Raw genomic sequence first — 23,976 nt, 5'->3', positions numbered from 1 at the left:
GTATCAACGGACTCATCCTAAGGGCAATGCAATAATCTAATCATTATCAATCTACTATTTTATTAGACAACACATGTATACTAGCTAGTACTATAAATACTCTATACAGTCCTTGATGTCGTATACGTTATCTGGCCAATAGCTACAAGTGTAGGCCATTAAAACGCGTCACACCTTTTGTATAACACTTATCGCAGAGTCGTTGAATTTTTATGGCTTGCACAATTGGCAATGCTATTTGTGCAAGCCATTTGCATTTTGCTATAGTTTTCCAATTTCTATTTACCGTTTTCTGATATACGCCTCAAACATTCTTTCGCTCTGTCGACGCTGGAACAACATGAGAAGAGGAAGAGCGCTCAACCCTTAACAATCGCTAACCGAACCAAGTCAAAAGTATCTGTGGACGCTTTCGCATGCGATAGCCAACTGAATGCAACGCTCCAAGCAACACATTGACTATTCGAAAAAAATACAAAAACAATACTAAAGACGGGCCTTGAGAAGCCCCCCCATCGCCCCCGCCCCTTTTACAGGAGGCATTGCAAATATGGCTGGCATAAATTTGCGCATCACAATGGCAGTCGCTAAAAGCTATAGACAATACATCGAATCGGATCGACGCATGCAAATGCGGCAGAGTGCGAAGAATAGCAACAAAAGAGAGTTTATTTCATATGATTGACGACGCTTGTATACTCTGGACAGATAGTGAAACTGGAGAGGTTGGAATATATGGAATATGAATATGTACTTGAATACGGCTTGGCAAATATGAAATATAATATGGGGGAGTGTCAAGAATAGTAATAAAAGAACTCGTTTTATGATTGACGAACCTTGAATACTCTAATAAATAGAATTTAACTACTATAATACAAAATTCGATGAAAAGTGGAAGCTAACGTATTAATTTGTCTAGTATTTTCATATACCAAATCAAATCTAAGGATGTGAATGCTTAAAGACCTTAAGACCTTAAGACTACTTTAAGAACTTTTCAATCTAGATCTTAACAATGTGTTCAACATTCTTTAAAACAATATCTACATCCATACAACTCCATTTCACCTAATTTTTGTAAGAGTATATACAAAAAACCGAATACTAAATATGATTCCCAATATCAGCTTTTGTTGAGTTCGTCAGAAATTTCGGATACGCCTCGAGGGGTGTGGCAAACGGAACAAACGCAGCCAGGTATACGAACACAAAAAAGCCCAGGCACATAAAATGCTGACATGAAAACCCCGTTAAATAGAAGGTGTCTGTCGGTCGGTTCTCTACTTTGGTCTATTCTTCTTTGAGCAGCAGTCGAGAATACTAGTTGGTAACGAGCGGTACACTTATCTGGAAACGGGGTTTACGAGCGTACCATTGGCGCCGACACACACACAGGCAATTCGCCGAAAAAGGGCGTGATGAGAGTTCTTGGGCGTGTTTATACTAATTGCCAAAAAGATACCAACTACCAAGGTCATTTGCGCTTGAACTTGCGTTCACACACGCCGCACACACAACCAAAAAGCATTGCTCTCAATTTATTGAAATGTTATCAATCTATGAGTGGCTCAACATTTAAACAAGTCTATTCCGCCACACTCGAGCCACTCAAGCCCCTCAAGTAACGCAACCTTCTCTTTTTATGGTCTTATGTATTTCTGCAGCACTGTTGGCCTCACTGGTCAGTCAGTCAGTCAGTCAGTGAGGTAATTAGGCAAGCAATAAGCCGCTTAAGGTGTCAACAACAACTTTATGAAATGCAATTTGTGATTGGCTTAAATGGAAATCATTTGAAGAGTAGCTCAAACTGGACTCAAGGCGAATACGGAGGCCGGGAGAGGGTCTGGAGAGTGCCCTCTGTAGCTGGAAGCCCGACAACTGCCAAGAGAGTCTACTTGCAATGGAGATCGCTTAAAGAGTAACTCAAGCTGCACTCAGGGATATTTACAAAGAAGCCTAGAAAATTCCCTCTGAAGCTGGAAGCGCGACAGATTACGAGGGATTCTAAGAGAGTCTACATACAAGTTCTTCTCTTCACTAAATACTAAGTGAAATACAATTTGTTATAAGCTTCAATGCCGTCTGAAGCTGGACGCCCGACAACTAAATCGATTCCTAGGGATCCTAAGAGAGTCCCCTTACAAGTTCTTCTCCTTAATAAAGACTAAGAGAAATACAATTTTTTATAGTCTACAATAGCGATCGCTTAAAAAGTAGCTCAAACTCTGCTATGCCAAAAGTCCTACATATTCCGAGCAATCCCAAAAGAGTCTACATTCACATTCCTCTCACTTATCATACTCACAAGCTCTTTTCCTCGCTGGTCACTGGCTGCGTCTTGTAACGATCTTTGTAGAGATCTCTGCGTAGAACACTGGGCTTCAACAGTTTGGGCGTGGCGCCGGAGTCGTTCAACTGCGTTGTCTGCTGCAGCGGCGAGTCCCAGCTGCTGTTGAGACCAGCTGGGCCAATCGTGCTGCTCATCGGGGGTGTCGATAGCATTTCCATGTGCTTGATGCGTTCAGCCACCGAGATGTTCGACGGCGTTGTCACAATATCAACGGGCGTCTGTGAATTGGTTATGGCATCCAAGGCGGCAGCCAGATTCATGACAGGCGGCGCATCCTGGCGTTCCAGGGAGCGAGTGCGACGCTTGAGCAAACTCGTTGCGCTCTCTTCCTGAGCGAGCTGAGCGTTGCCAAGAGAGCGACGCTTCGACGGGGAGTCCGTTTTCAATATGGGACGCATGGCGTTTGCCTCATTGGCAATGGTGTCATTAGATTCCTGGGTCACTTCACTTAAATCGAACTCCTCGCGGCTGCTCTTGCGACTGCTCTTGAGTATGGGCCGAATCTCGTGCTCATCGGCCTCACCGAACGACTTCTTCTTTAGAATGGGCTTTGGTGGTCGTGCTGCCTCCTCGCTGGAGGTGCTCTCCTGCTTGAGGATTGGCCGTATCTCGTGCTCCTCACTGTCCTCGATGCCGGCGAGGCTGCCGTCGTGCGCCGCCAGCTCAGCGGCGGCCAAGGTGACCGCCTGCGAGATGGAAACGTGTTTCGAGACGTGTCCACCGCCATCCGAGGGAGTCGACAGCGAGTCCTTCTTCTTCAGGATGCTGTGCGGCTGTGACTCGTTGGCCGATGGACAGCCATCGCTCTTGGAGCTCTCGTAGCTGCTCTGCTTGAGGATGCCGTGCGCCTGCCCAGAGCTGAGCGTGATGCCCGCCTCCTCCAGGGAATTGCGACGTGCCGACTTGATCAGAATACTTCGCTCGTCGGGCGAATGGGAGCGAGAATAGTAGCGCGACTCATCCAGACTCGAACGCTTCTTCAGTATGCCCTGGCGTTTGCTCCGGCTGCTCGTCGCCAGCGGCGTGTCCAGCACCGTGGCCGAGAACGTCACCGGCGACGCATTGCTGGAGGCGCTCGAATTGCACTCGCCAAAGGCGTGCTCCTTCTTCTTCAGTATGGACACAATCTGGTTGGGTGCAGGCGGCGAGTTCTGTGTGGAGACGGAGGCTGCAGCCAGCGCAGAGGACGAAGCTACTTCATCCGTGCTCTTGCGTCGCAGCGCCGATTCATGCTGACCCGATGTCACCTGCGCCTGTTCGGCTATTTTCTTGATCTCGGCCAGATCCGTTTTGGTGCGCTCGTTTAGCTTTTGGCTCAGGCCACGTGCCAGACGCAACGATTCCGATTTGGATGCAGATTCGCTGCAGGAGCTCCTCGGCAGTGGCTGCGGAGGCGTCTGCGGCTGCGCTGGCTGCAGCAGCTCTCGCAGCGACTCATCATCCCCGGTCATCAAAGGACGAGCCATGCCCAGTTCACGACGTCGTCGCCGGCGCATGGACGAATTCTCATCTGCAAGGCAAGAAAGCAAACATGAATATGAGTGTGAACCACACCAAATGGACGAAATGAAACGAGAAACAATCAAGAAACACATGCAACTGGACAGTGGGAGCAGCATAACACATTGCCAACAGCTGGTACGTATAACAGATTCGAGCAGGAAGCTATCATGATATACACAGTGATGCAGTTGCAACAGTATTGAACGTGTTGAATGCTCGTTGCGTGCCACATGATGAGACGCCGATCGAGGCACTGAATGCTGCACGATCGCCACCGCTGGGGCAATCAAGCCTGACGATGATGCCCTGAGGCCTCGCCTCACTCCTCTGCTAGCCACTCGGTGCTTGGATGGCCCACTTACCGCTATCCTTGGTGGCTTCCTCGTTGTATGAACGATTCAGATTCGATTTGCGTTTCGCTGATTTATCGCGATCACCGCTGCGACGCGGCAAAGGTGAGGCTTCCGGCTGAAAGAATACAAATAAATCTGCTGCTTAAATGAATCGATATAGTCTATATGAAGTTGACTCACGGTTCGCTTGTGCTTTTGCACGGGACTCAGCTGCAGGTTGGTCAGATTATCACGTTGCTTGCCCACGCTGGCGCCGCTTCCGTCCTCGGGTTCCACCTCGGCGCACATCGTGGAGCTTCTGGGCCGCATGTGCAGTGTGCACTCGGCCTTGGCCGGACTCAGTGGTCCGCCCGTAAAGTGCAGCTCGCTCAGATTCTGCTTCATGGATAGATTGTTGGCCGTGGCCACCAGCGGACGTCGCTCCAACGGCTCCGCTGGCTGCGATGCCGAACGTGCCGTATTCCTTGGCGTATCCGAGTTGAAGCCGCTGCTGCTGCTGCGCTTGGGCGACAGCTCCGAGCTACTCAGGCGTCGGCCAGGCGGCGTGGAGTTTACACGCAGTGCACTGGGTGAAGTGAAGCGAGGACGTGGATGCGGCGGTTGCTGATGCTGCTGCTGATCCTCTTCTTTCTTGCGATCTGATTGTGTGTGCGTGTGAGGGTGCGCATTGCAAATGGTGGGGAAGACAGCATGAAATGGCAGTTAGTTAGGATTCTTCAGCATTGGGGATAACAAAAACTGAGCAATAATATCTACGCTACAACTAGGAAACCAACACCAATAGAGAGCAGAGTGTAGAGAGCATGTAGGTGAGTGTGTATGCGTGTGCGTGTGTAGATGAATCGTGTATCGAATGACTGAATGAATAACTCACCGAGCGCTGCGGCACGCAGTCGACTGGCTTTGGTTGTGCGCACCGCTGGCGAGGATTGGGGCGAGGATGAGGAGCTGCTCAACAGCGGACTACACTGTGGGGGCGTGTGGCCGCTGCTGCTGTTGCCAATGCGCAGAGGCGAAAGCAAATTTTTGCGGCGCTTTGAAGGCGACGCTGCTGCTGTTGCAGTGGCAGTTGCAGATGTTGTTGTTGTTGTTGCTGCTGCTGCTGCAGTCGCTTTAAGCACTATCAATGGCGCTTTGCTTCTGGGCGTGGCAAGGGGTGGCATGGGCGTGGCGTGGCAAGGCTGTTGCTGTTGCTGATGCTGCTGGCTGTTATTGTTAAAGCGGCTGTTGTTGCTGTTGCTGTTACTGCTGTTGCTGTTGCTGTTGTTGTTGATGTTGCAAGTGAAATAAATGCTGCGTTTGCTGGCGCTTGTCGAGGAAACAGTATTGGGTATCGCTGCGTCACAATTGATAAATGTTTGCAAGGATATGCGTGAGTATGTTTCAGAAGAGATTTAAGCAAATTCATATCTATGTTGTGTGTGTGTGGGGTTGTGCAAGTGAGTGTGTGTGTGTGTGTGTGCAAGTCATTTTAATTGCATCACATGCAATCAACACAATAGGGTGTGATTGTTTGATCGTTGTTGGCAAATTGTTCGGCACAACTTTCTATGTACGAAAGGTTTTCCCCATGTTGGGTGGGGCCATGGGGCTAGGTAGTCAAATGCTGAAGTATTTTGTAGTCGTGTCTACTCAAGCCAAAGAGATTTTTAGCGAATTTGAATACTCTAATATAATCGTGCAATAACTAAGCTATACTATCGATTTCAATCGATAATCGATCATTTATAAACAAAAGTCGCGCTTTTCGTTCTATAGACAAACACAAAGATCTAAATGGACTCGGCTATTGTTCTCGATCCATAATACATATATATTTGATATTATAGATCATGCCTGCTATCATCTTCCGTTACCTACATTTGGAACAAACACGTAGATGAACTCTATATGGAACTACTCAATAGTTCTCTTTGAGAACTTGGTTCTCTAACCCATTTGAGTTAAATAATCTGGTAAATGCTTGCCAAAGCGTTGGAGAGAAACAAGTTGAGCTGCTTCGGTTCAATGTCCATATGTCCGTCAGTCAGAGATCAGTCAACTTTATGCTACGAGCATTGGCCCTAGACAAAAAGGTCCACATGGGGCACGAGTGAGACGCAAACAAAGAAATGAAATTAATAACGCTGAAGCCCAAACAATAAAGCCGAACCCCAAAAACACAAGAAAAAAACAAAGATATATAATAAAATATATCGTTGCAAAATTTGTAAATCAAATCGAATCAAACGAAATATAGGTTAAGTAAGGTAACTAAAGTGGAAAAAAACAAACACTTTAAACTTCGATCTATTGAAGAACTTTTATGGGATTCGTGGGAAATTGAGGTTTATATTCATTATGACATATGAAGTTATCAGATGAGGTTTTCGAACTATGTAAATTTGTCAATCAATCAAGTTTGTTTTTTTTTTTTTTTTTTGGCCACTTTCTCGAGCGCCGTTGTTATGAGAGACTGTCAAAATGTTTTATGAAACTGTTTAACAAATTGATAATAAAAAGGAAGAAGAAGATGGCAAAAAGTTTTGAATGAATCAAAGTTTGTTGTTTGTTTTTTATATTTTTAGTTGAATTGATAAATAAATTAAATGGGCACAGCCGTGTCGCATGCTCATTATATATTTTATCTTTCTCTCTGTTTAGCAATTTAACGAAATCATCGATTTGCCTAAGTCTTACTTTTTTTTGTAATCTATGCAAAAATTTACAAAATCAAATCTTTAGATTTGCAGATAATGCAAAATATTGCAAAATTGTTTTAGACATAATATAAATAATTATTTTGAAATTGTGATTGCTACTTATATAATTCGTTGGACACGTATTGAAGTCTATTTTTAGTTTTCTCGTAGTTTTTTTTTTCTGGTTTCTTGTTGTTTAGCAATTTTTGAAGGTCTTAGCAAAGATTTGCGCTCGATTGGCAAGCAGTACAAGATCTAATTTAGTTCAAATTACTTTTAAGTGCTCGAACAGACATCGAATCAAGCAATGTGGCAACAAGATCTTTCAAGTGTTCGACTCTTGAGAGTTCAACTAATTTGCAGTTTTGGTAATGTTGACAGTTCACCTTTACGGCTGATGGAGCTGAAAGTCTAGCTAATTATGGTGTTTATTGTTTTGGTGGGAAAGCAGGAAAAACAGCTGAGAGAAGTAAAGACGAAAATGCTGAAGAGATGAAATCTTGAGAGTTGGCAAAGGTACAGATTACTGAATGATCTACTGAATGAGGAGTGTGGGATCTCCTTATATAAGGATAGATCATTAAAGTCATATCAAATGTACAAGTTTTAAGCAAAGATGTTGGCTCATCGAACATCTGCTAGATAAGGAAAGATGATTGCAGAATCTATGATGTAGAGATTACAGGAGATAAATATACAATTAAAGTTCCTTCAAACGTCACTTTAAACAGGACTCGAGTATACAGAAAATATTTAAAAGAAAATACTAGAACTATAATAAATACCAAAGACAAAGTACGCTGCCTAAGACAGTACTGGAGAGGCATGAAATAGCGGGAATAAATTGTGTGTGATTCAGGCAATAATAAATTAAAAGCTGGTCAAAAAGCATATATCTATAAATATATATATATATATAACCATATCTATATCTAATGAAAATTCAACAGTTCAAGCAATTGAATGAAACGGCACATAACAATAGCAAGGTAGACGGACTAAAGGACAAAACACAACGGCACAAAGCAAATACGTTTCTCGACTCACCTGAGTTGGCGGCTGTGGGGCGTAGGTGAACGATGTTGGATGCTGTCGACGTGCTCTTAGGAACTTCGATGTGTTGTGACTGCAGCTGCAGCTGCCTGGCGTTTGTCATTACAGATGTGGCGGCTGTCTCATAAGCGGAGCTATTGCCATTCGTTGATGATTGCGGATCGGTTGCAGTTGCAGCATCAACAGTTGTCTTTGTTGTTGCACCTGCTGCTGCTGATTGCTGCTGCTGTTGTTGCTGTTGCTGCTGCTGCTGCTGATGGTGCCTACGTGTGGGCGATGGCGAGCTGTTGGATGAATCGCTATAGTAGCCAACGGGCGGTGGCGGGGACGAGTGGCCAGCACTTTGACGACTGCCGGAGCGCGGTGTTCGAGTTATGAATCTGCAGACAAAGAAAATATATATAAAAATCAATATAAATGAAAAGGAATCGTCTAGCTTACGCGCAAATTGTAACTGTATTTGTGTATTAACTAAAGTTAACTACAACAATTATTATTTGCCAAGGAAATGAAGAGAAAGATAGAAACAGTATTTTTCGTTGGGTTCCGCTAGATGCGGCACAGCTAGACGCCTTCAAACACGCTCAACAACTGCCGACGGGCAAACTGAAAGTAACTCTGCTAACCCAAGTTGCAGAGACGATAACCAACAACAACAACAACAAGAAACTACAACCAACAGCCGACAACAACAACAACAACCAGTAAGCGAAGCTAATAACAAGAGGTTGTTGCTGTTGTTGTTTTTTTGGCTGCTGGCTGTTTGGGTTTTGCCGCCGCTTGTTTTGTGTATTTTTGTATCTTGCAGATACACACATAGACACATGCACAGACAAACACACAAACACACACACACACACACTCACTGGCAGCCACAAATTAACTCAAAACTCAAAAACACAAAAACACTCAAAGAGCGAAAATTCGCACATACAATTTGCCCGTGTCTCAACTTTTGCTCAGGTAGCCGCTCTCATTCGTATCTGAACATTCGTGTTGCCATATTGCTGTCGTGTTCCTGTTGTACACACATATGTATATCTTTTATCTCATCAAGAACAAAGCGCAACAAGTTATTTACTGTAGTTGCTGTGGCTCGTTGCTTGTTGCTTGTGGCTGTTGCTGTTGCTTTTGTTGCTGCTGCTGCTGGGCATGCGCAGGTAGCCAAAAAAAAAAAAAAAAAAACAACAACAACAACAAAAACTATCTCAATGTCGTCTGCTTGTCATGTAAATAATATCCATTTGGCTGATGCGTCTACCTCCACGTCTGCGACTGCAACTGCAACTGGTCTGCGATTCACTTCCTTAATGCATTGCAGTTGCTCATCGAGCGTGAGCCGTGCCTCGTGAGTCAGTAAGCCACTCGGTTAGTCAATAAAATGCTGCGTGCCACAGCTCATCAGGCTGCAAGAGCTAAATACGGCGCGACAACAAACAAAGGCGAGATGCAGAGACAGAGCTGCAGGAGTTGGCATATATTTAGGAGAATGATTGGTCTGAAACGATCACACATGACTGGTAGTTCCTCCATAAGCTCTAGATCTGTTCTGTAAAATTGTTGCACTCCAGTGGAAAAACAGCTGAATTTGATTTATTATTATTCAGCAGTTTTTGCTGATCTGGCAACCTTCTGATAAGCATAGCTCTATAATTTATAGGTATAGCTGTAGAGTAGCTCGACAATAATCAATCTGTAGATCTTTGTTCATAGATTCTCCGACTCAAATCAATCCTTAGACCCTGTCAACCTTCTATGCCTCTCTATAATGGGTATTACTCCAGAGCAACTAAACAATTACTCAGCTGTAAAACATCCAAGGACTAGCTCTAATAATATAATTGAATACAATTTAATCTGCTACTCATTTTTCGATTTACCCAGTTCCAAAACAAACTCATCTCTCTTATCAGATGACGCGTCGAGACGTTTTAATGTCCCTTACATCTCCATCTACAATCGCAAATCCACAAAATCCAATATACCCTTTCGTACAGCATCAGCGAGCAGAAAAACTATCAGCTCTTTAAGTATCATTACTATGTGCACTCAAGGCTATTCCAATTAAGAGGGTCGAAGACAGACAGATCATCATTAACGTCTCGCCTCTTCGATTACTTGAAGACATCTGCCAAATGGAAATTTCCAATTTTTATATATCATCTGGCAGGCAGGCAGGCATTTCAGAGATTTGACAATCCAGCTGCTAAAAAGAACTTTCCAACTAGTTGACTATGTCAAGGAAAAGCTTTTTGCGCTGGCGGCGGAGGTGGGGTAACAAAAAGGAAAAGTGATGCACCGATGAGCAACCGGTTGGCCACATTTTGGCTGCGCAGCTGCAGCGCCGCCGCGCCAAGCCAGAAAGCGAAATCAGGACTAGTTAGAAGACACAGCCAGACGTAGAGACGACGCGACACCTTGAGAGTCTTGACTGGGTCATAAAACTCAGAGAGGAGTAGATCTCCAAGGCTGATGCTCAAAACAAAATACGCAATAAAAATCAAGGTTTAATTGAATGCAATCAAATTTTCTTGGTTTCCTAACAAATTCTATTTTGAATGCTTTTCTAGTTGTTGACAGTTTTTCACACTTGCCCCTAACTACATTGAGAGACAGGTAAGCATAGAGTAAGAGTAAACGGAGTATATTGATTTTATTGAATGGTGTAGGAAATGACAAGGTTACTCCTAGAAAGTCTATGGATATTCATTAACAGGATATAAAAACGAATCGCTGAAGAGCTCCGATCTAGGGATCCATTTGCCCATCTATATAAGTTCTTAAGCTGACGATTTTTTAATTGAAGCTTATAGAATAAGAGACATAAGTCTGACTTTCCCGACAAAAATAATATGAACTCTTCTAATTCCTACGTCCTCTGCCTACGCCTTAGAGTATTTAGAGGTCGTGCTTTCTCGACTAGAGCACTCTTAGTTGTTTCTTTTCTTCTATTTCTGTTGTTGTTGTGACAATTTTCCAGTCTTTTTCTATTTTGTATTTTAAATTTTCGTCTCTTTTCTGTTGTCGCTTTTATGAGGCATTTTTGTAGCGAAAGCCGATGGACAGCCTATGGAAAACTTGTCGCCCGGTTTTTCGGTTTGTCAGTTTTTATTTTTGTTTAAGTCTCGACCGTATAACAGGTGCTTTCTAAAGTCGGGTTCCGGGGTCGGGGTCGAAATTCGTCGTTTTTGATTTATCTTATTATAATTGATGGAACTGCTGCACTGGCACAGGCACTGGAACTGCTAAAGATGTCTCTACCAACAGCGAATAGCGAACAGCCAACAGCCAACAGCCAACAGGCAACATTCAACATTCAACATCGAAAATATCAAATCAAAACAATGGACAGACACAACATAACAGCGCATTAATACTAACAAATTTTTTTTTAACAATATACAGATTTGATTTGTTAACAAGAGAGTCGAATCTGATGTTTTTTTGATGTTGGTTTTGTTGTTGTTATTTGTTGTTGATTTGTTTTGGGGGCCCGGCTTTGGAATTGTGTAACACAATTTGTGAGTGAAGATTTGTAGCCACAATTGAATGCGATTTGTTTTAGCGGTTAAGGATTAGGAATGCCCCAAGCTCATCACGTGCAGAGTTAAGCTCTAGGCTTTAGCTAAATGTAGCTGTGAAACGACAATGGTTCATTTAACAAATTGTTTATGGTTTTCTATAAAAGTTCAGTTTCTCTTTCAACGGAAGAGAAAGACTTTCAAGCAGGAGCGTGGTATGAAAGGTTTACGATCTGAATGTGAAGTTCGAATAGAATACAAAAGTGTATAAACTGGATCAATAATTGTAGCCCAGATTCAAAGAGACGTAAGAAAGCTTTAGTGGAGAGTCCGCGACTAGGCAATACCCTGAACTCTGAACAGAGCAGTTGCCTTTTTGAGGCCTAGTTTATACGATCGACTCAGCTGAATATCCTGATGAAGACAGACTTTTTGCTAGAAAACATTCAATACCCAATGATCGTCTCTAAGCCACCTAGGAATCATCCAAAGGCCAAAGGAAATTAATGAAATACATATGATATATACATAAAAGCATTTACAGACAGAACTGCATTAACATTTTAAGGTCTACATAAACAAAGCTAAACTGTTAAATATATGTAGGTTTACTATAGTTCGGATAAATAGCCACTTACCTGCGTGCATTAGTCGCCTGATGATGATGATTGGATGGTGGCTGAGACTGAGACTGGGTCTGGTTGAGGTTCTGGTGAGGATCGTCTACGGTCACTGAATGCTGATGATCGAGTGTGTCGGGAGATGCGGACAGTTCGTTATGTTGATAATGATGCTCTGGCTGATAAGGAGGATGTTGATGATGATGACTGTTATGATCATTAGCACCGTTTAAGAACTGCGCAGACTTGTCCATGGTGGAGCACAGCTCCTCTTGCCAGCGTGCCAGTGTCTCGATCACTTCCCCTGGCTCATAGTTTGAAGATTTTAGTTCCTCTTGTTCTTGCCGATTCTCATTCGCTGCCAGCTTCTTGCTACTGGTCTTTTGGACACAACGAGTGATGTCCGGTATCGATAGTTTCGGTGGCTCCACAAACAGGCCCTCCGTATTCATGGGCTGCCCATCCTTGTAGCTCAACACCAGCTGTGAAGTGGGCGACGAGTAGGACAACTTATGCATTAGATCATGGCTCTTCACTGGATGGGGCTCGACCGGATCGTTCGAGTCAGCTGCTGGCGTCACCTCTGGCTCGGCCTCAAGGGCCTTGATCCGTGTCAGATTTGTTGTTTTTTGACTAGGATGCAGTGCATGCGATTCATCGTCCGTGGAGAGCTCCTCGGAGGGCAGCACCCGGACGATGCGCTTCTGCTTGGTCAATTGGCGGTGCTTATCCGACTGATCCGATGGATGATGATGATTGCCGCTGCTGCTCATTGAATGCTTGTAATATTGATGGTGCAAAGGCCAAAAGGTCGCCAGTGTGTTGCTTTTGTTCAACTGTTGCAGCTGCTGCTGTTGCTCCTTCTGTTGTTGCTGCTGCTGCTGTTGCTGCTGCTGCTGCTGCTGCTCCTCCTCGTTGCTGCTGCTGCTGCTGCTGGCGCTGTTGCTGCTGCTGTTGCCTACGTCGAGGCCCTTCTCCTTGCATATTATGTCGTAGAGCGCGCTAATCGGACGCGATTCGCTACGCACACGCACGGCCCGCTTGCTGGAGCGCTGCTGAAAGCGCTGTGTATGCCGACTGTTGCGTCCGTTGGTCTGTGCACCTGCAACACCAGCTACTTGGATGCTAGCCTCAACTACAACGGGTGGTGATGATCTACAACAACTACTACTACGACTGGCAATAGGGATTTCGTTTTGGTTTTGGATTTTGCTTTGGTAGGTGATTTCACCTTTTGTAGGGTTCACAGAGGGCGGCAAGGATTTGGCGCAGCGTTCTTTGCTGTTGCGTTGGCGTCTTCTGATGCTGCTGTTGCTGTTGTTCTCTGTGGACACAGAGTCGCCAAGTCGAAAAAATTTTGCACGTTGGTTGATTGCCTGATTGCTGGCCTTAACCGGAAAGCAACGCTGCTCCACGAGCTGAGTGCTGGGCGTACTATAAACACTCTGATAATTCTCATTCAATGCACCATCGTCGGATGCACTCGGCGTATGGATGCGTAGCTGCAGGTCCGTATAATAGGCTGGCGTTGTATGATGATGAAAGTGCGGATGCTGTCCCCGATACGAGATTCGTGTTATCGAGCCAGCTGATTCGTCTGATGGCTCCTTTTGTTGTTGTTCTACTTGTTGTTGTTGTTGTTGTTGTTGCTGGCAGCTAGTTTTGGCAGTGGCGGATGCTGTGGATAAGTCACTTGAGGCCGCAAAAGTAGTTTCTGCAGAGCGAGAGAGAGAGGGAGAAAGAGTGAGTCAAGGAAAGTGCAAAGTAAATCTAATAAAATCTTAATTTAACTAAATATATTGCTGCTGCTCCATGAAGAGCACAAGCACATGCTGCAGGTGTGGGCGTTCGTTCCCATTGCCGTCGCGCCAACTAAATCCTGGCAGCAATTAAATTGCACCTGAGCACTCGTACTCGTACTAATATGTCAAGGTGAGGTGAGGGTTGCTCTCCGCTTTTTATAGCACATTAGCGAGGGGACACAGCGCAATAGAGAATTCTGTTAAATGCAATCTCGGCGACATTCTCTGCCCGCCGTCTCAAGGTATGCGCACACTCGACCTAGCCCTTTCATTTCTTTGCCTTGGCAAATCGGTTTATATGCCATGTAGTTAAAGTACTTATGAATAAAAAAAACCTTTACGATTGCAGAGAAACATCAAATTGAGCTTAGAGTACATTACGGTTGGGCGTAAGCAACTGCAGTTTTTTTTATGCAATCCCCCTTCTTTAGTAGCCACTAATATTTTCATTAAGTGCTTCATATTCTCAACTTTTCTTGAAATTCATAAAAAATGTCTTAAGCATTTTACTCTTATATTGAATTTTCAATATTTTTCTCCTCTATTTCTAGAAGACATTACTGCTTGCCTTTGTCCAATTTTCTTTATCAAGCTCGGGAATGTTCTTAAAAAATCAACTAAAGTCATAAAATAAACATCATTGCTTCAAATTGTTTAAGAATATTTGATGTCGTCCAGTTATACGTATATATATTTTTTTACTGATTGGACACGACTTTACCTATATAATCTCTATCCATTTATCTAATGCTAACACACTTACTACTCAATCTCAACCAAATATACAATATTTTCGCATTAAATATTATTTAACCAATTCATAATTAATTCAATTAGGCAATACAAATCGAGTTTATTAAAATGTTAAGCAAATTAATTGTAGGTAGACATCAAGGCTGCCATTTGGCAACAGTTGTTTAATTATTTTAATTGTTTCAATGGGGCCATTGAAGGGCTCTGCTGTGAGTGTGTTTGTGTGGGCGAGAGTCGAGTTGTGGGTACAGAGCACAACGTTTATGGTTTATCAAATTGAAAGACCCGCCCACGCATGCCAGACAGTATCTGTAAAAGTTCCCCCGCCCTACGCCCTTGCCTCCATGTATGCCCTTTTTCAATAAAACTTAATTGAATTAAAAACCTTCCATGGACGTACGAAGTTTCAATGGATTCCCTCATAGCGCTCTCTGCTTTTAGAATTACGCATTAGCCAAAATTCATTACAATGTGTATAAGAATCCAAACAAAAACCAAATTCTGTGCGGAATTCTCCATCGCAATTCGCTTGCCAAATTCGAAAAGAAAAATTTGAGAAACCAGATATATATCGCAATAAATAAACAAAGTCAGCTAGAAAATGCATTTGCTATAATTTTTGGCAGTTTGCCGTCTCGTTTCAGTTTTATTAAACAAAAAATTTTGCTTTTCTTGGTTGCATGTTAACGTTGTTGGTTTCGCTTCTGTGCGGAAAAGTCGGCTAACTAATTGTTGGCAGAAAAAAATCAAATAAAACTGAGAGTTGATTCGCGCAACTAAACTGCATACAACAACAGCAACAACAACAACAACAATAAACACAACACAACCACAATCGAACAGCAGCCTACAAATTGGCTGTGCAACATTTTTGTGGCTTCGACTGCCTATTACCAAACGCTTCTGCCCCTTGTTGTTGCTCTCTCTCTCTCTCTATCTCTCTTGTTGTCTCTCCGCCTCTGTTTTTCGTATGTAGCAAGCTGATTGATCGATTGTTTTGCTTTTGCCACGGCCGGCCACATTGGTTGCATAATTAATATGGAAAGTGAAGGAGAGAAACGTCAGAGCTTTGAGTAAACCAAACTTGCCACATGCGACTCCATACCGAAAATTGTCAAACAACTGGAGAAAACTTCGCTGAGAAAACTCTGCACACTGTGTGGCACTAAAAATTGGAATCGATACCGCATAAACAAACAAGTTGGAGTACTACGGCTCGGGATTGCTCGACTAGCAGCTACCCGAACCCTTCCGAAATGCTGTTGCTGTTGTTGCTTTAGTTGTATTTTAGTTTTGTTTTCTATATACAGATATATGTATATCTGCATCTATTGCATGGAATGTAATCTAGTGAATGCAGTCAGCCCTAGCACTGCTAAATTGACAAATGTCTGATATAAATTTCTAATGATTTCATCACAATCGAAAACTTATCAATTGGAAAAAAGCTTGAACTGACAGAACTGACAATCATCACCAATAACATATATATACTCCCCCCTCTTCACTGTTAAAGCTATGCATATACCCAGCCTTCTCAATTGCTTCTGTGTTTAAAAAAAAGCTGCAAACGGCATTTATAGTCGCTCTTGCAGTCGCTGTTTACAGTTGCAAGTCTTATTTTTAAACGCAAGGGCAAACTGCCCACATCACATCGCCGTCGCCGTCGCCGTCGCCGTTGTCGTCGTCGTCGTCAAGTGGCAGACAAGAAACTGTGCCTCCAACACAGCCACAGTCGCCATCGACATCGACAGCCTCTTCGCGCTGCTCTCCGTCTCCTCCCTAGGCTCTAAAAATAACACTCACGTTTTTTATGCCGCCTGCCAATGCAGTGCAATGCAATGCAACAAATTTAATTATCAAGAACAATTCACTCATTCTCACTCACATATCGATATCTCTTCTCATATCGATTGTCTATAAAATGTTCAATTCTCTGGCACGTGGTTTATCTCTTTACAAGTGCGACACTTACATACATATGTGGCGGTGCTTGCTGCACTACCAAATTGTTAAATTCTTTATGCAACGACACTAAAAGTGCTGAAGAATCGTTAAGAACGGAGAGCCTTGTGTGGATGTAAGATTTTAATTAGCTTTACATTAAGAAATGAAATTTTAATTTGAACAAAAAGTAACTTTACCTCTAACTCATTGAAAAATCGGGCTAAAATGGTTTTCTTTTTATTACTCGTAGCCCTTCTATATCACAGTCTCTTCCTCAAAGAGACCCTTTTGCCATTTACACTGCTTCTTTTGTACAGAATTTGTTTTTATACCCCAAACAGGATAGTTGATGTTGAGAAATATAATTAAATGACGGAAAGACCTGTGCTCAGACCCCATTAAGTATCAACGGCTTACTCTATATAGATTCATCCCTCTGCTTGTCTTTGCCTGTCCCTACATCGGTTCGTCAATTATAAACACGTTTACCACAAAAACTTTAAAGGTTATGCGCACAACTACTTCCTCTTAGGCTCTTCCATAGGAGCTGCCTATCAAGTCTATTATTAAATAATCGATAGCATTTTAAATTTCCATGAAATCAATATGAAAACTGAAGTCTTTAATGTCAAAATTTATAGATCTTTAGATTTATAGATCTTTAAAAGATGCTAGACTATTCTATACAATTCTAATAATCCCCAAGTATAATAAACATCTTTATTTAAGTTTTAACAAAAAGATAGCGCTACAACAATACAGAACTTTAAAAATTTTGTCATTAAACCAGTTTTCAAACTTATTTGTATTTTGTTTTTTCTCTTTCTGCTGATGATGATGAAAAAATCTATTAAAAATCTTGAAACCTAATGACTGACAAAATGTTGCTATTCTGTTTGACAGAAAATGATAAATGAGCTAATTGGCAATCATTATTTAGATTTCGGAAATATTTTTTAAAGACTTAACTCAGTTTTTGTAATGCCTAGGCTCACTTCTATTGTAGAACTTCCAATTTTTGATTGGAATATTTGTTGGATCGTTGGCTGAATTCATTTTGGCGTTTATTGGGCTCTTAAGCCCTTCTATAAAGCGGCTGTAGTTAAAGCAACGTGAAATAGCTATCTTGAAACAATCAAAATTAAATAAAAGCCGACAGCTTTACAACATTACAACAACAACAACAGTTAAGAAATACCACAATCTCCGGTTGCTTATATGGGCGACAGACCAACTAAGTTTAAACTTTTGAACCCTTTTTATCAAATGATATGGCAGACAGCAATGTGGGTAGGGAGCAAAAGACAATAACAATGGCAGCAAAGACAACAACAACAATTTGTAGTAGGTAAACAAAGGCTATAGAAATCATTAACTGTTATTAAACAATAATATAGCAAAGAATTTATATAGGAAATTGCTGAGATAGCTGGTGAACACTGGACGGTGGACGGTGGACAGTGGACGAAGACGACGCCAGAATCTAAAAATAACAAGTGATAGAGCACTCACACACAGAGTAAAATTGGCAATATACGACTAGGGCATACCCTGTATGCAAATAAAGAGATTTTCATTGAATTTTTGAAACAGAAATCTATAGAACTATATAGAAACTAAGAAATGATAGAATAAATGGAACTATATACGACTGGGAAATACCCTGTAGTGATACCCTCTAATAAAATAAGCAACATATCGATTATGAAAATCGATATAAGAACTGTAAACAATATACGACTGGATAATATCTTGTAGTAACACAACTATGTAATACCTCGTATGAAAATATACAAAATATAATTGCATTATGGTAAAAGAAATCTATATATTTATATAGCCATATAGTAAATTAAACAATATACGACTCAATAACATCCTTTAGTAGGGCAATCATATTATTGTTTAGATAAGCAAAGAAATTGATATATGCCTGAGGAAACCATTTACTAATAAACAGTTTTTGATTAAAAGTCAAAAATAAAACGTAAAACAATAAACGACTCGAATATACCCTGCATTAAAGCAACTAAACAATGGATTTGAATAAACAAAGATATCGAATATATACCCAAAGCTAAGCAATATATTTGAGTATAAATAAAAATAACAAGTGACATATCAGAAAGAGAAGAAAAACATCAAGTGGTGACTAAGTAATACCCTGTAACAAGCAAATTAAACTATTATTTGGTAATCGAACGCAAAAAAAAAAGGAAACTAAGCAATAAATTCGAGCCAAGTCACGTAACAAAATACGAATGAGTAATACTCTGCAATGAGCACATTGTTTCGATAAGCACAAAAAGGCGACAAATATACAAAATGTACCTAAATTTAAACAACGGTTTTAACGCAAATTACGACAGCTGGCTGGCTGACTGGCTGGCTTAAAACCCAATTAGTGTGCAACTAAATATACTTAAGTATTGCACCACATGCATTGCAATCGTAATACCCACTCTGTTTACACTCGGAAAAAAAAGTAGTCATCGCATCCACACACACACACACACATACACATACACATACAGACTCAATTACAGGGCAGCTGTCTAAATGTGTAGGCGTAGGCGTTTGCAAATTGCAAATGTTCAAAACGTATCTAAGTGCGATACGAATGTTTTCATATCTGTATACATATCCCCGAGTATACACATCTTGTATATGTCTATATGTATGTATGCCAATGTTTATACTAACTGCGATAGCGTGGCATATCCATATTGCCGCTGCTTTTGCTCGACTGCAGCTGAAAGTGTCGCTGCGTGGATGCGGTCGAGCCGCCATGGATGGGACTATCCAAATTGAGAACGCCTTCGCGTATCAGGCACTCCTTGATGGCCAACATATTGTACACTGCACTACATAGACTGACTTGGCAAAATTGGGCTGCAAGGCTGTCGAGCCAAGATGTATTATTATTTTTATTTTAGAAAGTAAGACACACACAAAAACACACACACACACACACTCGCACACAAGCGTGTATTTTATATATAGAAGATGTTTCTCATTCCATTTCATTTCATTTTGCAACTGGCTCTGCACTTGAGGCGAAAATAGAAAAGCGCGACAAGCACTCGCACTCGGCGTCTGCTTCACAATAAAGTCGAAAACTCTTTCCACCGTCTATAGTTTTTCCAAGCAACAGTTTTATTTATTTATTTCGCCGTTTCTGTGGCTGTTGCTGCCATCCGGCGTAGCTGCGAGCGACTGAGCGCTAGCCGAAAGTATCTAGAACTGTGGCCACAGCCGTCTGTTCAGTTCAGTTTAGTTCCAACACGATTTTCATTCTTTATCTTTGGACTCGCGCGACGAAGCAAAAGAATTAAAACAAAACGAAAACGAACAAGCCGACTGAACACTCTGCCGATTGCCGACTGACTAACTGAGTATCTATGTGTGCTAGCACTTACTGATTGGGTGTGTGTGTGCGTGTGTGTGTGTGTGTGTGCGAGTGTGCATGTGGGAAGAAGCAGCAAAATCAAAACAAAACGAAAAACGTGCAACGGTAACACAGCTAAAAACTGAGACAGAGACAGAGGCACAAAGAGAGCTAGAGAGAGTGAGAGAGAGAGAGAGACGCAGAACCCCCACGAGACGTAGACCGTTCACATTTATACAGATTACACTCTCTCAGCTGTTGAACAGATGGATGGCTGCATGGGTCAGTGGAGAAGATATTGTATAGCGAAGCTACCATTTAGTTGATTGACTCGGAACTCATTCACTGAATTGAGAGAGTCCTTATCAAAAGAGAACTAGCTCACGTATAGCTAATATTCTATTTGCTTTTATTGAGATGTTTAAATGGTTTAAAGAACTAATTTTTTCTTAGCTAAAAACTATTTTTGACTATAAAAATTTGATACATAAAATTGAAAATAATGTAGAGCTACTTTATAATGGTATGGAGGAACTAGTTCATTTAACTAATATACATTTAGATTTAAAGATCATTTTCAAGCACAAGTATTTCAGTTAATTTTATCAAGGAAGAAATAGTTCATGAACTGAACTGGTTTATTGGAGTTAAAGTCAATTTTGTGACTCTAATTGGAGTACTAAATGCGGATCTAGTTCATTGAAATAATATTCTTTTCAATTTGAATACAAATCGAAAGTTTTTTTATTACTAATTGCCCGCCAATTTAGCTAATATTATCTATAGAAAACTAGTTCATTTCTCTGAATGCGCATTATTAAGATAATATTTGTGATTCTAATGGATTTCAATATTCACAGACGCAGGTCATTTAACTAATGGGCTTCTTTGTGGTGCTTTGCCGGCTTTCTCAACTTATTAAGTTCACTGTGCCACCATCTACAGAATGGACTGAATGAACTGATGGACAAATGGATAGAGCAAATCACATCACATCACATCACATAGCATCGCATCACATCGCAAGCTGCCCATCAGAGGCAGCTCCACATGCTGTGCAAAAAGAGGAACTACAGACAGAAAACTCATTAAATGCCACTGTGAAGCATAGAAGGCGCCAAGAGCTGAACACTTTGATATTGGATGAAGAGTATCTATCTGGTTATTGAGGTTGGTCAACGGTAAAACACTGCAGTAGGAGGAGGAGGAATCTCAATAACGACTGAAAGAAGACTGCAGAAGAAGAGGTGCAATGATAGAGAGATAGAGGTGATCCAGAAATGTAGCAGCTCTACTTTAAGTGGAGTTTTCTGGATCAGGATCAGTGTGCGAACATCCATCATAGTTATTTATACTTTTATATGAATTCTCACTAAACTCTTTTATTTTCCTTTCGTCTTTCGTATCCTCATACCCTTTGATATGCATATTTGAGCTACACAACAGTTCATATATTAATAGAACCTGTCAGGCTGAGTTATCTGCCAGGTTCATATGTCAAAAGTCAAACGTGAGCTTTGCCAGCTGGATTTTTGCATGACATTTGCCTCTATGCATATGTGTGTGCGTGTGTGTGTGGGTATCTATGTTTGTGTTTGTGCTTTTAAGTGCTTTTAGGAGCTGCTGAATGGATTTTGAAATAATAATATCTAGCTGTTGGATTGAAGGTCGCAAACGGATGGACAGAAGTATCAGTGTGTTAGCTAATTGAGTCACATTCTTTAATTGAGTTGTTGTCCAACTATTTCCGTAGTGGGCGTCAATTTGATTTATGGGCCATGAGAGTGCCTGTCAGGCCATTTCGCAATACAGAACTCTTTAATTGAAACCACAAAGCGCCACCTAGCGCCAGTTATAACTGCAACTCAGCGGCTAAACTGATGTACTGGAAGGTAATTTGCATATGAATCCCAATGAATGTACATACATATATTGTGTGTGCATCAGCTACGGCTACTGCTACTCGTTCTTATCTACTGATAATGGACTGACTGAGCTTTTTTCGCACGAGAGAACAGTTCATGATGGTTATACCCTTTAATGAATGTGGGCACCAAGTGGGTATGCGCATATTATAGACAAATTTCGAGTTTGAAGTTCATCTCTTTTTATCTCTCACTACACTCCATCCTTCATTTATATCTTTCTTTATATCTATATCTCTCCCTCTCTCTCTCTGAATATAGGAGTGGAATTTTGAGTATAGCATGAAAAGCAGAGCATATCATAGTCGCTTACTATTTAAAGCATATTTCTGCTGCTCTTCAGTTTTATTTTATTTTATTTTTTATTTTTTTGTGAGAATATTATTAATCGTGTTAACATAAAGAGAATGTATAGTGCAGGTAGAGCAGGGGCACATTGCCACACGAGCTGGTATATACAAAAATATGTATATATACATATATATAAATATATATGCATTATATGTTTCATGCACTCATTCATTGCGTTGGCCATTTATGAGTAAAGTATTTATTTCGGTGCAGCTGCTGCCTTACGCCGAATACTTTATGCGATTGATTTATGTCATAATTACGTTCATCAATATGCAGGATATGCGGCGTATGATTGATGCGATGGCCCCTGCGCTACAGGTATGCAATATTAATGTGTACAGTCAACAAAACAGCAAAAAAACAGCCCGAAGGTGGAGCTACATTTGGTCAGTGATTGAATATCGGTAATTGAATATGACGGGCCCTAAAAGCAATGCTGAGGGACTCACAGCCAGGGTCATATAAAACAAGGGAAAATTGGTCAGACACATATGATAATTGCAAGGAAAAGGATTACTGTAAGAGAAATGTTTACATTAATTTATTAGCTCTTGAGAATCGCAAAGAAAGACAACAAGGGATTTTTCTGTAGAGGAAACTGAGAGAACTGACAGAATAAAACTTATGAGGCATGATTTATGAAAGGGAAACTCAAGAATTGCAAAGAAAGGAATATACGTAGAAGAGGGAATGAGAGAGAAGTGGGGATCACAAAGAACGACATTCCTTAAATGAAAATATTTCTATACAAAATTTCGTATTTTACAATTATAATATATGTATAAATACTGTTCACAATCATAACCATGTCTATAACATTCACAATAACTGTAAATGACATTACAAAAACGAAAACAAGTACAAGCCATAAAAGTGTTTTTGACTGTTTGAGAAGGCGGCCTTCGGGCTCTTTGCCGGGGCATTCACCAGCCACCAACCGAAAATTTGTGCTCATTGCATGTGGGCGGGGCACGTAATGCGATCAATGAAAGTGGATTAGGCACATGCACAATTGCAGTCTGCTTTCGGTGCAGCAACAACAACAACTGGCTAAACTAGCTGAAACTATGTCAAAATTAGACAGCAACAAGCCAAAAGGCGTGACGCAGGAGATGGCGGCTAATGGGTCATGTGGCGCGTGTGGCAGGATGTGGCACCGCGGCACTGTTGCCAGTTAATGTTATTGCATTTGCCTGCCAAATGTTGCAGCATACCAAAGACAAAGTTTTGTAATTCTTTTATAAACCTAACTAGAGAGAGGAGAAGGGGAGGGAAGGCTTGGTTAATATGCCAAATTAGGCTAAAAGCAACTTGATTGGCATCAGAAAATGAAGAACTTGGCATTTGCTGTTTGCTGTTTAAGTTGTTCATTCTTGGCTGCATTGTTTGCAGCACGCGGCGCAATTAGCGCTGACAATTAAGACAAGAAGCAGGAATGGGCAATGAGCAATGAGATTAAGGTGCATTAAGTAGCGAGACAGACAGCCAGCAGGAGAGAGTGAGAGAGAGAGGGTAGGCAGGTAAACAGACACAAAATGGCAATGAAAATGACGTTGAGCTTGATGCATGCCACAAGAGGCAGACAGAGGCGGGACAGAGGCAGGCAGACTAATGGAACTGCCTGAGTAGGTTGACGGGGGGGAAAGCAGCGACTCGTCAACTAAATAAATAACTTGATCAACGCGTTGCAGTAGCAACAAGCACAAGCATTAATGTAATCACA

The 23,976-nt window shown here is 41.6% G+C and overlaps 1 protein-coding gene across 13 annotated transcripts in view; it reads right to left on the bottom strand.

Moving 5' to 3' along the window:
- Window positions 1-23,976, bottom strand: part of Svil (Supervillin) — a 123,772-nt gene that overhangs the window by 42,911 nt on the left and 56,885 nt on the right. For 7 of the 13 annotated variants that reach the window (XM_089259422.1, XM_089259420.1, XM_018099941.3 and 4 more), the window contains exons 3-8: window positions 12,103-13,798; window positions 7,938-8,323; window positions 5,084-5,545; window positions 4,390-4,847; window positions 4,219-4,324; window positions 2,309-3,863 (exon numbers count right to left, since the gene is read on the bottom strand). In XM_089259422.1, the coding sequence (XP_089115548.1) occupies window positions 2,309-3,863; window positions 4,219-4,324; window positions 4,390-4,847; window positions 5,084-5,545; window positions 7,938-8,323; window positions 12,103-13,798 (4,663 nt within the window). Of the gene's footprint in view, window positions 1-286; window positions 446-2,308; window positions 3,864-4,218; window positions 4,325-4,389; window positions 4,848-5,083; window positions 5,546-7,937; window positions 8,324-12,102; window positions 13,799-19,289; window positions 19,942-23,976 lie in introns of those variants that run through there. The other 6 variants (XM_089259430.1, XM_018099944.3, XM_018099949.3 and 3 more) reach the window with 5 other exon arrangements.

This window comes from Drosophila navojoa, chromosome 4, assembly GCF_054131105.1.
Source record: "Drosophila navojoa isolate 15081-1374.11 chromosome 4, UAZ_NAV_1.0, whole genome shotgun sequence".
Classification (NCBI taxonomy): domain Eukaryota; kingdom Metazoa; phylum Arthropoda; class Insecta; order Diptera; family Drosophilidae; genus Drosophila; species Drosophila navojoa.
This window is presented reverse-complemented; position numbering and strand designations above follow the sequence as displayed.